Raw genomic sequence first — 14,411 nt, forward strand, 5'->3', positions numbered from 1 at the left:
GGTATGTAGACTGGTTAATTTTGGACCTCCAAGCTTAAGGAGTTCAGTCACCCCCAGCTTCACATATGGGGGCGGTGGGGGTGTTCCTCCAACGGGAAGACTCAGAGCAGGATCCTGACTTAGGTACTGAATCACCCTGTGGTTTTGCCTCTCGTACTCATAAACTGACAGGGGAATATACTTCATGCTATTCGGTCATTCAGCCATCAAACATTTTTATCTCATTCATCACCACAGGGACACAATGCTGAGCCACCAGTGCCATTTCTTCCAGTTACAGTTCTGTTGCCCACCCAGTCCTACTCTTCCTCTTTCCTATTTTTCCCCTCTTTCATATTTTGCATGTCACTTCCCTATAGTGACATACAGTTGTGCTATATAGAACAATACAACTTGTTACATGATTGCAACAAACTTGTTAATCCAGCTCCCAGAGCTCCTTCTAGGTATTTCAAATACCTAGACCACCCTGCTGTTTGAAAGGAAACAAATTGTTCCTTCAGCTGCAGAACTAATGAAGTTCATCGGCTATGGATTTGTATCCAATGTCCTACCTGTTTCCTCACCACAGTAATCCGAGATCATTTCCCTGTGTCTTCTGTAACCTCACTTCCCTTACATAGTATTTTCATTTCCCTCCCCTCTTCACCTCGTATTTCCTCATAAGGTAAGGAGTAGCTCATAATTAATCACCATCTAAACACTAACTGGTGCACCAGCAGACCAAAGACAACAGAAAACTGAATTACTTCCACCCAATGATTTTTAAAAGCTTGTAGTATTTGGGAGAGCTCCACTCCTCTGTCAAATTTGGTTGACATAGGCCCATAGCTCTTCTGTGAACTTAACTAAAAATCAATCCATTGAACAAGTTTTTCCTGTTCTGTTTCAACAAAGTATCCATACCAGAATCTAAAGTGTATAAAATTCAATACTGCTCTACGTGTGGGTTAATACTACTTTGTGGACACTGCTGTATCTGTATCTAACAGGAACTGTTTAGGAAAGGGGAATTTTCCTTGATGTAAACAGACGTAAGAATTTTGATAAAAAATATAGCCAAGTTTCACAAAACCATGTTCGTAACATGGTAATTTTAGACATTCGACCAAATAAATTCTACAGTGTATGTAATGCACTTGCAGAAAGAAAGACTAACAGCAAGGAATGAGTTTAATTCAGATAATCCTAAAGTATGATCTTTTATACATTAGTAATTCTCATCATTTGCTGCTGCTTGCAAGTATGATCTTTGGATGAAATGATACAACTTCTTGTCCTTACACACTGGCAAGGCAACATTAATTTCAATATGAAACAGTTCTGGACTTGCTGGAGTAATCATTCTCTGCAGTATCGTAACATGATAATGGCCAGAAGAAAGATTTATGACCTGACTTGTAAGACCAAGTCCAACCTCAATCTTCCCCATTATCACAGACATCTTAACGAAAGCTAAACCAGAGGCCATAAGTGCTTCATGAGAAAAACTCACTGGCTAGAGAAGGCCATGGCTTGAAATGCTACCAGGACCAAGTTTATGACCTAGTGCTCAGAGCAGCATCCTCTTCTCACCCACAGGGACGATCGGGTACGTCCATAAAATATCCCTCCTAGCAGCAAAATCCCCTCAGCCCCTTTCAGGGTATGTATCCTGCCACTCTTAGTCTCTCCTGCTCCTTGCAGTTTCAACAATCTTACAGCAGTTTCACATGTGCTGGTGACACTGTAGAGCGGCAGGTCAGTGTTACAACCATGCAGCAGTTGCGCAGTGCTCTCAGACAGCTCTGAGACCCAGGTTGTTCTCCCCTTCCCCCTGCCCTCCACCTAGACCCTAGAGAGGAAAAATTAGTAAGTAACTTTGCTTCAATACCATGAGCTCTCATACCAGCCCCTGCAAAATTTGGCCACAGCAAAGGGCCACGCAAACATAGAACACTGAATTCCCTACCCTGTTCTGAAAGGCAGCTTCTGTGTGTGAATTATTTTCTCTCACAGCAGATCAGCGCTGTGTAACAACCCTGCTGCAACAACATAGAACAAAACAGGCAGTGACTGTGCAGCCCCACTAATAAACTAGCCTTGCTAATAAACCACACAAGGAAGTAAGTTCTAGGGGTTCTTTGCACAGCATGCAAAGTTGAAATCCCCAGTGAAATAATACCCCCCGGTAAGGGACTAAACAAGAAAAGGGGCTGGGAGACGAGGTCAGCACCAAGGTCAATTTTCAGGATACCAGCAAGGAAAAGCCTGCAGCAAATCAAGGTAAGGGGAAAAAAAACCAGCCACATTTATTTTAGCCTTTCTAATAGAGGAGTTATAACACACTCCTTGTGTGTCAAATAATTTTGTTTCGTGTATTCAGATCAGTACCCTAAACATTTAGGGCAACTTTTATTAAAATCAGTTGAAAGCCTAATTCACTTAAATGGGAACATCATCAAGACTTTAATTTGCTTGGAAGCTGTTACATCTTTATTATTGACAATTTAAGCTCATGGAACCCATTCTCAGTCTCTCTGAAGTTGCACTGATTGTTTTTGCTTTCTTACAGCTGCTCACTCCAGAGGCACCAAATAGCAACCCAGCAGCTTTTTATAAATGTTTTCTAATTATTATTGTTACCCATAAACGTGTTTCCCATTTCAGTGTATAAATAGCAAACTGATTATTTACAGCACTTGCTCCTGCTGAGCACTAGTTTATCTGTCAGAGAGGTGAGACAAATAACTGGGCTATAATTTGTCATAATAAAACCTACACATCATTTTTCTTTTTCTAGGAAAAAAGATACAGTTTCTGCACTTCTACCATTTTCTACAGGATTCCTGTTTCCCTTGAAGGAAAGGTTCCATTCCCAGTACAATGAAAGAGGTCCTCAAGATAAATAGTATTTTAAAATAGAGTAGGATATTCACTGAAAGTCACATGCAAAGGATTGTGCTGTTTTTGCAACACTGGGGAAAGCTAGGATGCATATTTTCATAGCATTTCACAATGTGGGACACAGCGTTCAGTTTACTGGGCCTAAGGTGACAGAAAATAATATGGACATTATTTCAGCTAATGTAAATCAGACTGGCTCAGAGGTCAATGAAATTACACCTCTATCCTCTCTTTGTGGATCCTGTCAAGTAATCTGCATTTTTCTTGCCTTGTTCAGGATGGTGTGATGAGCAGCTGTGCTTTATGACGGACAATGCCAACTGACATTGGAGATCAGGCACTACTACGGGCAATTTGAAATGAGAGATCTCTCACTCCTTCTGCTTAAGAGACGAGCGTAACAGAGCATTTCAGTGCACAGGATAGTTTTCTGTAACTGATTCACAGATTTGAATCGTATTGCAGCAACATGTCAGATTCAAGAGGGATCTATTCTGGTAAACACAGTAGCCTGGGAAAATGAGTACTCCTCACTATAGGATATATGATTAGTTACTGCAACATGTTATATACCCAATGACTCATTTAGACAGTGGACAGTTATCACGAAAGGCCTTTACACATTGTTCTGAAGTGTCATTAAGTATTCTTGGCTGACAATCTCTCTCTCTCTGCTTTTCCTCTCCTTTTCATTTTTTCCCTGGTGAGACATGCTGAGATTTGGTTTAGAATGCATTCTTCCTCCCCGGTCACGCATGCACAGCATGCACAAGTGGAAAGATTACGACCAAAAGGAAAGCACCCTGAAATGTTTATGATAACAATTCAACAAGCAAAAGCTGTATAGCGGTGGCAATTTTGTGCATTTTCTCTGCCCCCCCTCCCCATCCATAGCAATAGATAGAAAACCAAAACATTTCCTCTCTTCCCACAGAAGATATTTGATTTTAGATTTTAAAACCAATTGGAGAAAACAGAACAATGTCAATAGCTAGTCAAGGTCAACTCTCTGCTCTGTGCTGGAGCTCAGCTGTAGCCTTCCTTGATTACAGAGGCAATCGGGTGCAGCAACAGGGGTTTATAAGACCTTGCTGAACACACAGCAGAGGACAATAATGCCACTTGGCCCTATATAGTCAATTATTAATTCCTTCAAAGTGCTGCAAATTTATGAAACTTCACTCATGCATTTTAACTATATTTCGCTGATCAACATAAGCAGAGGGTCCCCCAAATTTTTCCTTGCCTTTTTAAACGTAACATCTTTACTAATGGCTTTTAGAATAAAAATCCTATTTTTCACCCTGACACGCAGTGCAAACTAGTGAGGATATATTCTGAATAGTTAATTACTGCTGCTCTACATTTTGTGCGTGAAGGTAGCATTGCTGAAAGAACAGAAAAATAGTCTTGCTATATCAATACAATGCATGAACATTCTTTGAAATGTCTGCATTTATAAAAGCGATAACTACTGGTGAGTAACAGAAAGTCATTTCCATAGTACTGTAGTACTCTTCTCTATCAGTCTCTGATCACTACAAGCTGGGACATTATACCCAAGGAAGTATCGCTGTACGCTTGCCCTGTTCTAACACTGCTCCCTGCTAACATCTGCTATTGCTCTCTACTGGAGACATGACATGAGGCTTGATAAACCTTTAAACTAGCTCATTATGGTTGTTATTCTCCTCATTCTATCCGCACATAAGAAGCCTGAATTAGCAAGTTAGAGAAGGACATAATAAACACTACTCGTGCAAACTATCCCACCCACTCTGTGCTACACATTCTTAAGTACTTGCCAAATCCGAGCATGTATGCCCATTAAATTATAACTGAAAAATTAAGTGTGGACAAAACCTCCTCAGGAGGACTGTTCTGTCTAGTATCCCCATGGAGATGAGTATTAGTTTCAGTGGTGGTGTTTTATATTTTCACATAGTTTTTAAGATGAGTTCAAACCTTTAAAGGTGCCATTTGGCAACCAGGCAATCCAGGCTGGGGATCAGAAACGCTATGGAAAGACTGTCACTTGGTAAACTGGGCAAATCTGCTCTGTACATGTAGGCATAAAGAATTAAATAAGGAGACAGCCAATCCTTTTTGGTCCCCCACACTTTATTCTAAAGACATCCTATAAGACAGCTTTGGATGTTTTAACTGCCTTTACTAAACTAATTTATTATTATTTGAATTAGCGTAGTTTCAGTGGAAACTTCAGGACAACTTGGTATTAGATTCAAGTTCTAGCTGCAAAGACCAAATTATTGAGTCAGGAGCTCACAGTGAGGAAGGTTTTCCACTTCACATCTGTTCCTAACATAAAGTACACGCTTAAATCCTAGACAAGTAAATGTAAATAAAGCTGGATGGACACTTAAGATGAAGTCAGCTTGGTGTGTGTTTGTTTTTTGCTCCCCACAAAGAGTTTAGGGTGACACTGAGGGGTTAAAAGAGATCAAATGCAGCCATTTTAAATTCAGGTTTTGGATCCTGAGTGGATGGGGAGAAAGAAAGATAAGAAAGAAAAGTTCTGAACTAACCTGATAATAAGCCCTTCAGCTCGCTCATAAATTAAACCCAATTCAGTATAGATTACATTTCAAAGAATTATATTTCCAGCTCTCACAGACCTTCCACGATTTTTAAATGCCCAGTTGCCTTATGTCATTTTGAAAATCCGACTCTACAAGGTTAAAAATGTCTTTGTGAGTTAACAGATTCCTCCAAGACGAGGCACTGGTCCGAGTCAGTCATTTATCAGTGTCTAGATGGAAACTTCGTTCAGCTTCATTTTGCTGTCCTAACAAAACCTAACAGGTTTTCCCCCCTGCCTGTTGGACAAAAGTATGACATTTTGAACCAACGCTTAGCACTTTTTGCTCTTCTAGTTTTTAATTATAGCTCTGGAAAGCAAATGTATTAACCAATACAAACGGAGAAAAAAGTTAAATGAGGAAGTGTTACCAGAGACAGTATTGCTCGCTGCTTTTAGGGAGACACATTCAAAAGGGTATGGTTTTACCACCTTCCACAGCCAGAAGTCATTGGGATACCATTATCAAACATCTTATCAAAATTAGGCCACCTATGAGGGCTTTGGATAAATCCCATTCACCAACCTTTTACTGACTGAATAAAAATCATCATCCCAGCAGTACTGAATCTGATGAAACCTCAGGCCTATGGGCCTTATTGTTTCTTTTCTTAAACTAAAGAAAAAGACTCCACAGAGAAACAGTCCTTTAACGACAGTAGCTTTCTCTCAGCAGCATCTCTGACAGTACAATTTTTACTAACTGTAATGAAAGACACAGCACACATATTCCCATAAGCCTATACAAAATAAAATCAGGGTCTCCCTGTAGCTCTCTTCAGAAAAACGGAAGAGCCTCACCCAGGAGAAGACTTCAAACCTGCCTCTTTGCTAGACAGGTGGGAGGTCACTGCCATTTTGCCATTACAGTCTACAGAGATCATAAAAGGAGAGGGAATTACCAAAAGCAATTCATTCATCAAGATAAAAGTTGATACTTTTTTTTGGTTCAGATTTTAGAAGCTCTCCACACACATCATTCCCTCTCCTAAAGGTTAACTTTACCTTTCTTCACAAACACATTCTAAATTAAGTCCTTTACTTCTCAGTTAGAAGTCATAGGGTATCTATTTGTTTGTGATTTTTGCAAGGTGATGCAGCACCGTCTCTTCTGCAAGAGGGAATTTGGATGGGCAAACAGAAGGAATGAATATCCCTGTGTACATCCATTTCGGACACCCGAGTGCTGTGAACTGCACCCACACATGGAGGGCGTCCGTCCATCAGTGCCTCCATCGCCAGTGCTGGAACTCTCTGAGTCAAAAGCGATAGTAATGCCTTGCTCGGTGTTTCTCCACCCACAGACCCTCCACAGAAAAGCTCTTTATAAGTAGCCACCCTTTTTATACTTGGGAAAGCTAAGGCATGCAGCAAGGACATGGTTTGCTGATGGTAACGTAGCTGGAAAGCAGCAGAGCCAGGAAGAGTGGCCACCACACCCTCACCATGTGCAGCCCAGCAAAAGACACTGTTTACTGCTCAGGCACAGTCAGAGAAATAAAATACGACTAGAAGATGGTAAGAGTGGCACACAACACGCTGTCTGATCACGTAAGCCTGCAAGAAGTTCAACAGAGCTGCTTGAGCAGCCAGGCTGGGCTGGAGGGAAGTGACAGTGTGCCCCCCAAAACAGTCCTGGTTTTACTACTGCAGTAGTGGCATAAAACATTGTCCTTCTTAATGACCCAGCGCAGCCCACCTAAAAGATATTCTCTGAATTAGGGAAGTGAGTTAGCCATGTTTCAAGTGTTTGGGTGAACTCTAAAGAGGTATCATAAAAGTTAACGTCATAGTAGCTCTTACACAATAGATATTGATTGTTCTAATTTCAGGCCTTCCAGAGAGGACTAATGCTTAACATTTAACCAGGGGAAAATTATATTTTATATCTCATTTACAGCTGAATCATCAGAACCAGAAAAGCAGACTGGGGTAGGAGGAGATTCGACAAATGTCCATGTATCAGACAGCCTAAATTGCCTTTGCTGAATGTGAACAATATTCTTGGCTGTTTTTGAGAAGGATGCCATAGAAAGATAGTTTTCTATAGCTCTCTGACAAAAATGACTGTGGGTAGGAAGCTAGAAGGTTTTGCGGGTTTTTTTGTTGTTTGTTTTTTTTTTTTTTTTACCAAAATTGAATCTTGCAAGTACTATTGCCATCCCATTCCTTGTGTAAAGTAAATCATTTTTTATACCACATACAGTGCTGTAATCTATGTAAACAGCTGTCAGGGCATTTCTGGAAGAGAGTGATTTTATTCATTTCATAAAACTCTGATCAGAACAATATGTGAGCAACAAAACAACAATATATAAAGGCTCAAGCATCCATTTTAGCTTTATGCAGCCATTTTGGAGCCTAAAGCTTTGTTTTGGCTTTGCTATCCACCATCTAAATATCTCCAACACACTTCCGTACTGCCAGCATCCACCAGCAACAGTTTAGCTCAGGGCTCTATCATATATGGGCAAATTTCTGTCCACTGCGAGAAGAGTTGTGCAGCCATGCTAGCACTAACTACCACAAAGATATTGTAAACATGAAGACCAGGCAGGTCACTGGGAGTGTGAAACCTGTCCTGAATTCATAAAACCTTTGTCTAGCCTCATAGTTCCATGGCTTTCAAAAAGAATGAGAAACTAAACATATAATAAACAAAATATTTGCAGATGTTCTGTTCAGTGAGTCTGCACATTACAGAAGGCTGCAGGGTATAGAAATCTCATATTTTAGAAATCTTACTATTGCAGGCTGACTCCAAATTGCTGGGTAGGTAGAGGTGGCCGTGGTGGAGGAACCTTAACCACAGGTGGCAGTTTTCCCTTCTGTTTCCCCCGAAGATTTTCATCATGTCTGCAAAAATCAAGAAATCATTGATTTTCTGTGCACCACGGCTGACAAACTATATATATGAACAGCTACCAGTATTGCTTATAATGCTGATCTCCTGACAATAGTGTATATGCTGCACGTCTTACAGAACTTACAAAACTGGCATTTAATTTAAGCATTAGGGAAATTTTTAAGTAGTATTTGTGGTAGAATACTTAAGCAAGACACAGAAGAGCTCTTTTGCTTCAGCCAATGGAGTACAGTAATAAATGTGTCCAAAAAATAGGAACGCACTATAATTTAACAGCAAAATTCAAACCTATTTGCTACTCAAAATACAACTCCCCTTTCTTTAGCAAACCATGCAATCTAATTTATAACCTTAGAGCTGCAAGGTATTTTCTGCTATTCCATATTTACACAAAAGGTGTGTAAAAACCCACCAGGCATCAATAACAGTCATAATCAAAGCTTCCAGTTACTTTCATTCAGCAGTGACATAAAATCACTTCCTGACAGTACATCAAAGTATTTCCATGTACAGTGCTGTGTCAAAAAGACTGTTATTGATACTAATACTGGCACTTGACAATTCCAGCCCTATGCATTTCTTTTTCTTTTCCACTCCCACCCCCTCACCAACACTCCTCCCTAACACACATACACACACGATATAAAAGTAATGGATCCTCTAACAATAGACGTATCCATAGAGTTTAAAATCAATCAACACTTTGCTGACTGGGAATGCTCTTAGCAAAAGGAAGTCACTTAATCTGTTAAAACATGCAAGCAAAGAGGTCAGGGTTACATTTTTGCCCATGGACATTACGTGATACTCATAAGCAGTAATGACATATGGATTGGTTTTGCTAATATTCACACAGAAGCTGCAATTATACATAGAAAACGCTCCACAACTGAGATGGAGATGTTCCAAATCTGTAGAAAACTATATAGCGTTCTCTTCTCTAAACACCTGACGCACTTCAGCATGTCTTTAATGGCAATGCAGCTTTCAGAATTAAATCCAACCAAGCACAAATAGGTAAATTAGTCTTTTAATCGTTGAAGAAATAGGATTAGATTCTGCTTGGAATACAGTGAACAGGATGCAACTCTACCTGAGAGAAGATGAGACAACTTGAGGTATTTTAAACTTGCCACGTACCGGATGACTTCTTGGGGGATATGTAGCTGATCATATTTCAGATGCTCTCTCAGGTCACTTAAATAGTTCAAGTAGGTGATTTTTTTCCCAAACTTATGGCTAAAAAAAAAAACATCACAAAGAAGTATAAAAATCAGCATGGGAGGAACATTTATGAAGGGTTTAGTTTCTATTACAAAAATGTAAGTGCTGATGCAACTCAAAAATAGACTGTAATTGAAGCAGCAGGAGACATAAGATGTATTTCATTTCATATGATCAAACATATACAGTGCATGCCTGAGAGTCTGATTTGAATAAAAATAACTGACTTCCATCTGAATGTTTTGTGATTTGCATAGATATGAAAAACACTGCTTTAAAAGCCATTGAAAAACAGCTTTCACACAGCATTAGAAAGCTCACTAAAAGAACTATTAACTGTGGAGAAAATGTTACACAGCCAACAGAACAACATGTTTGTGTTATTTAGGTATTCCTCCCTGCCAAAAGACAAAATAACAGGGCTGTAGACACAAACTATAAAGTAGTAAGCGACAGGCGAAATTTTCAAAGCATGCATAGTGTATACCCTTGAAGTGTTGGGCCACCAGCTTTATCTATTTTGAAAAGGGCTGGATAGCTTCTAGGAAACATCCTGAATAATAAGGTTTGTCTAGGAGTTGCACAAAAGAAATTTCCAAATTTGAAGCACCAAGTATCACTAGTTTCAGCCAGAATATACTACTTACAGGCTGAGGTGTTCAAATAAGGTTCAGTGACACATTTATACACATAGTCTAAAATAATTTCGTATTTTTCCACAATACAAAATACATGTCCTGTAATGAAGTGTCAAGCAAAATAATAGGTGTTTATGATAAAAAGTGTACTTTGCTTCAACTTACTTTGATAGTAAAATTGGAGAAAAATTTTCTCGCATTAATGAATTTATCCCTGGATTGTCCAATACACATACACACACTCCCTCTAGTGGGAGACGGTACGAATAGAAGTCACTTCAGCATTTTAGAAGCTTTTAATTGAAATGAGCTAAATTTTGCTAACAGGCAAGCAGTTTTGGGACACTGACGGATATCAGTCTCTGCATGTACAACTTCAGAGCTCTTCCGCGTGTCTTTTATCCAAAACAGCCTGTGATTTCAACATCTTACCTAAGCCGTGGGCTAGCACAGAATTCTCTATAACTAATCACCTCTGGTAATACAGAACATGTTACAGAACACATAATTTGTAACTAAGCTGTGGGCAATTCAGAATTATTGCTGTTCCTTAAAAATGCCACATCACCACCACCACCTAAATATATATTATTTTGATAACAGGTGGGTGGCTTCTGTTAGCTCACACACAGAAATGTGCTGCTCTTCAGTTTTTTTGCAGTTTGGAAAAAAGTATATGTGACTTAAGACATTACCTTCTTGCTTATCTCTTTTGGGACTGGAAAGGAGATCAATCAACTCCTGGAGCTTGAAAAATTTCAAGTATTTACATTTTCTTAAATACTTTCTAAAACAAGTATGCTAAAATACTTACTACTTTTGTTCTTCACCCTAATAATTCTGTCATTTGTCCAGTTCTTAGCAAACACATTGTTCATGTAAAAGTACTTTGGCCATGTACTAACAGGTACCAAATGTACTAACAGACCTCTGAAAAACAAATACATGTTTCTTGATAATGAAATTTATTTTACATCTGCGATTTTTATTGGAAACACTATCTAAAAACAAGTCTGGGCTATAATTCAGCAAAGCTAGGAAACAGAAAGTCCAGAGGATTTTTCTCCCTTCTTTTTGTGAACTTCGGTTTAATATTGACACTTAAAAGCATGATCTGCTACGATAAGGTTATTTCTAAACTGGGAGGAAAAGGTACTGTGAAAAAATTTTAAATTGTACTATTCTAGTAAATTAACAATGTTAATAGGTTTTAGTATTCAATGAGAGTACAATTTAGTCAAATTGTACATGGGCACTTTCATACTTCAGTTTTAAAATTATATTCTTACATTTTCCTTTACTTGACAAACCCAAAGCTGAGTCAACCTAAACAACAAATGCAAGTGAGCATTCGGTAATTAAACCATTTTAAGCAGTAAAGAGGGTTTTTTCCTAGCTTCAGCTAATTCCTGCCTTCTGGCTTATTGACCTTTTCAGAGTTTACTCATACTTTGAATTATTTTGTCAGTGCCAGTGTGCAAATATTTTTGTTTCTGTTGGTCACATATTTTAACAACAGAGAGTATTGCGTTGCTAAATTAGTCAAAGCAAGCATCCAGGTACACATTCGTAAAAGTCAAGCACAAACAAGAACAGCCAATCCTGATGAAAGCAGGGTGTTCAGAAGGTCAAGATGATGATGAATCTAAGATAACAAGACCTGGTTTGAATTTTCTATGCTACGTATGAATGCTTAAGCTTATCAGGATCACCCATTTTCACATCCAAAGTAAACAAGGATTTAATTGCCAGTGTATCATATTGTTCCAAGAAAAAAAAGTATTAATCTTATTTACACAGACATAGCAAGATCCAAGGAAAATGAGTATTTGGAACAGGTACCTGTAAACTTTTCTTTTGTAAGAATTAGCAGCCAATTATTACTCTAAGTCAAATAGCACAGCTGCTGTCCAGCTGTGGCTCCACTGAGTGCATTAACATGCACATACTTAAAACCATCGGTGTCCCAAAACCGCTCGCCTGGAGCTATTCCCAAGGAGCTCTCAGCTGCCTCTGAGAAAGAAGTTGGTTTCACCTGAGTGTTGTAATGTACATCAAGAGTTTTTCTGGGTTTATTGTTTTTTTTTTTTTTCCTAGAAAGCTCTCCATACCCATCCCACAGCAAATCAGGAACAAAAAAAAAAAAATCCATCCCCATCCCTGCGGTATTATTAACTACTGGACCTCCTGCTTCTGTCACACTTTTCTCACCATTGGTCTACATCCCAGATCTCTGGCACTTATTTTACTGCCAGTTAAAATAAAGATCTATAGTCAGTCTTCTTGTTTCAATAACAGCATATTCTGGAATGATTTTTCGCTGTAATTACTTTTTTATTTTCACATGTTTCTTACATGTTCTGATCTGTCTAGAAGTTAAACTTCCCCGTTCTAATTAATTAGCTTTCTACCAGTCAGAATTGAAGCAACTGCAAGTTACTGTAATGGACACTTTTAGTCGGTTCATTATGGCTTCTCAAGATAAGCTGTTTTCGTCCTTCAGCCTTGAGGACATTCATAATATAATCTGCAAAATGTTAGAATTACTTCAAAAGCGACAGAAGTTCAGGAGCTGAAACTAAGAAAGCCCAACCATCCTAGCACTTAGCAATATCTGCCCATTGTTGCCGGTTCCTTGTAGATAGCACCAATTTTTACCATGCAAAGAAAAAGAATGCACCAGTAAAATACATCCACCTTCACCGTTATACCCTCCACCTCAAATTTTTATGGGCACTTCAGGGCTTACCCATTAACTTTGAACACACAAGTAGTATCATTCCTATTCATCTCAGCACTTGAGATCAGACCGAAGGTTAACCATTTATTATCTGCTTTACCATACCACCTAGTAACTCCAGTCACAGACCCAGTTCTATTGTGCTAAGTGCTGTCAAAGAGGACAAAAAAGTCATTCATGGTCCACAGAATAACTATGTTTTAAAGTGATATTTACTTTAACATACCAGTAAAACTACTATGAATTGAGACTCCCTTTTCTTAGAAAGAAAAGAACTCTACCCTATTATTCATACCCAAGCTTAAGCTCACCTTACTCATTAGTTCAAGACCATTTAAATGGCTATTGTGCTGTTATCTGACATATTTTACCTCAAGCCTTTTTAAAAGCAACTTATTGGAGAACAAACCATCCTTAAACTAAATGGGAAAATGTGTTGAATAAACTGCCAAGTACCTTATAAGAGGTTTAAAGATATTCCACAGAATTTTTATGAAGTTGGTTGGATGTACAACATAGAGTGCTTTAAGGTTTTTCTTATACCTAGGAAAAGAAAATGAAATTATTAGAAGACTTTTGAATATCATAGACGGTAGAACTGAATAGCTACAACTGAATGGGAGGTATTATTACAGGAACATTATACAGCATTCTTTTCAAATACATTAAAAAGACCTAATTCAGAAGAAACTGAATGTAAAATGAAAAAAAACCCCCAATTTTAAAAAATGGTCAGTTTTGATGATACAATGGTAGGCCAAGATAACACTATTACGTTCCTAACCAATGTCTGCTGTCTCATAGGTTTAGTAACAGGGGGACAGAAGGGACATTAGGCAACTTGAAAAAAAATTGAGAAGAGAACGAAGAGTCTATAAAAAATTCTGTGATATAAAAAAACTGCTTTCTTTCATCTCCCTTTATTTTCTGCTTACAGGAGTTTCAGGTTGGAGAAAGTTTCTAAATTTTCAGATGTAAAATTTACACCTAATCTTTTATTTTTACCACTACTTTTGTCTTGTCTTGTTAGTAATTGCTAAAGGTAAAGCCAGCTGCACGCTGGTTTATATTGTATGGTCCCCTTTGTGTGAACCAAAAATCTTTCTCCTTTATAGCATTGCTTGATTCTACCGTGTCATATAGTGGTACATAAACAATAGATTCTGGTAGGCTGAAACTGAAATGGAAACCAGGCTGCACAAAAAGACTCTGCTCTTATTCGATGCTACTGCAAAATGAAATTGAGAAACTGTCCTGGTTCCGGCTGGGACAGAGTTAACTTTCTTCCTAGTAGCTTGGGGGGTGCGTTGTGTTTTGGTGTGAAAGGAGCGTTGATGGCCCATTGATGCTTTAGCTGTTGCTGGGGGGAGCACAGTCGGGGTGGTGGACCCAGCTGGCCAATGGAGTATTCTATACCATGTGACATCATGCTCAGTATAAAAACCAGGTGTGGGGGGG

The 14,411-nt window shown here is 38.7% G+C and overlaps 1 protein-coding gene across 1 annotated transcript in view; it reads right to left on the minus strand.

Annotated features, from left to right (window-relative positions):
- Nucleotides 1-14,411, minus strand: part of LOC104074505 (rho GTPase-activating protein 8-like) — a 57,134-nt gene that overhangs the window by 23,340 nt on the left and 19,383 nt on the right. Inside the window, 3 exon segments of the mRNA XM_009574646.1 lie at nucleotides 8,231-8,341; nucleotides 9,492-9,590; nucleotides 13,410-13,496. Of these exon segments, the coding sequence (XP_009572941.1) occupies nucleotides 8,231-8,341; nucleotides 9,492-9,590; nucleotides 13,410-13,496 (297 nt within the window).

Source organism: Fulmarus glacialis, unplaced genomic scaffold (assembly GCF_000690835.1).
Source record: "Fulmarus glacialis isolate BGI_N327 unplaced genomic scaffold, ASM69083v1 scaffold3973, whole genome shotgun sequence".
NCBI classification, from domain to species: domain Eukaryota; kingdom Metazoa; phylum Chordata; class Aves; order Procellariiformes; family Procellariidae; genus Fulmarus; species Fulmarus glacialis.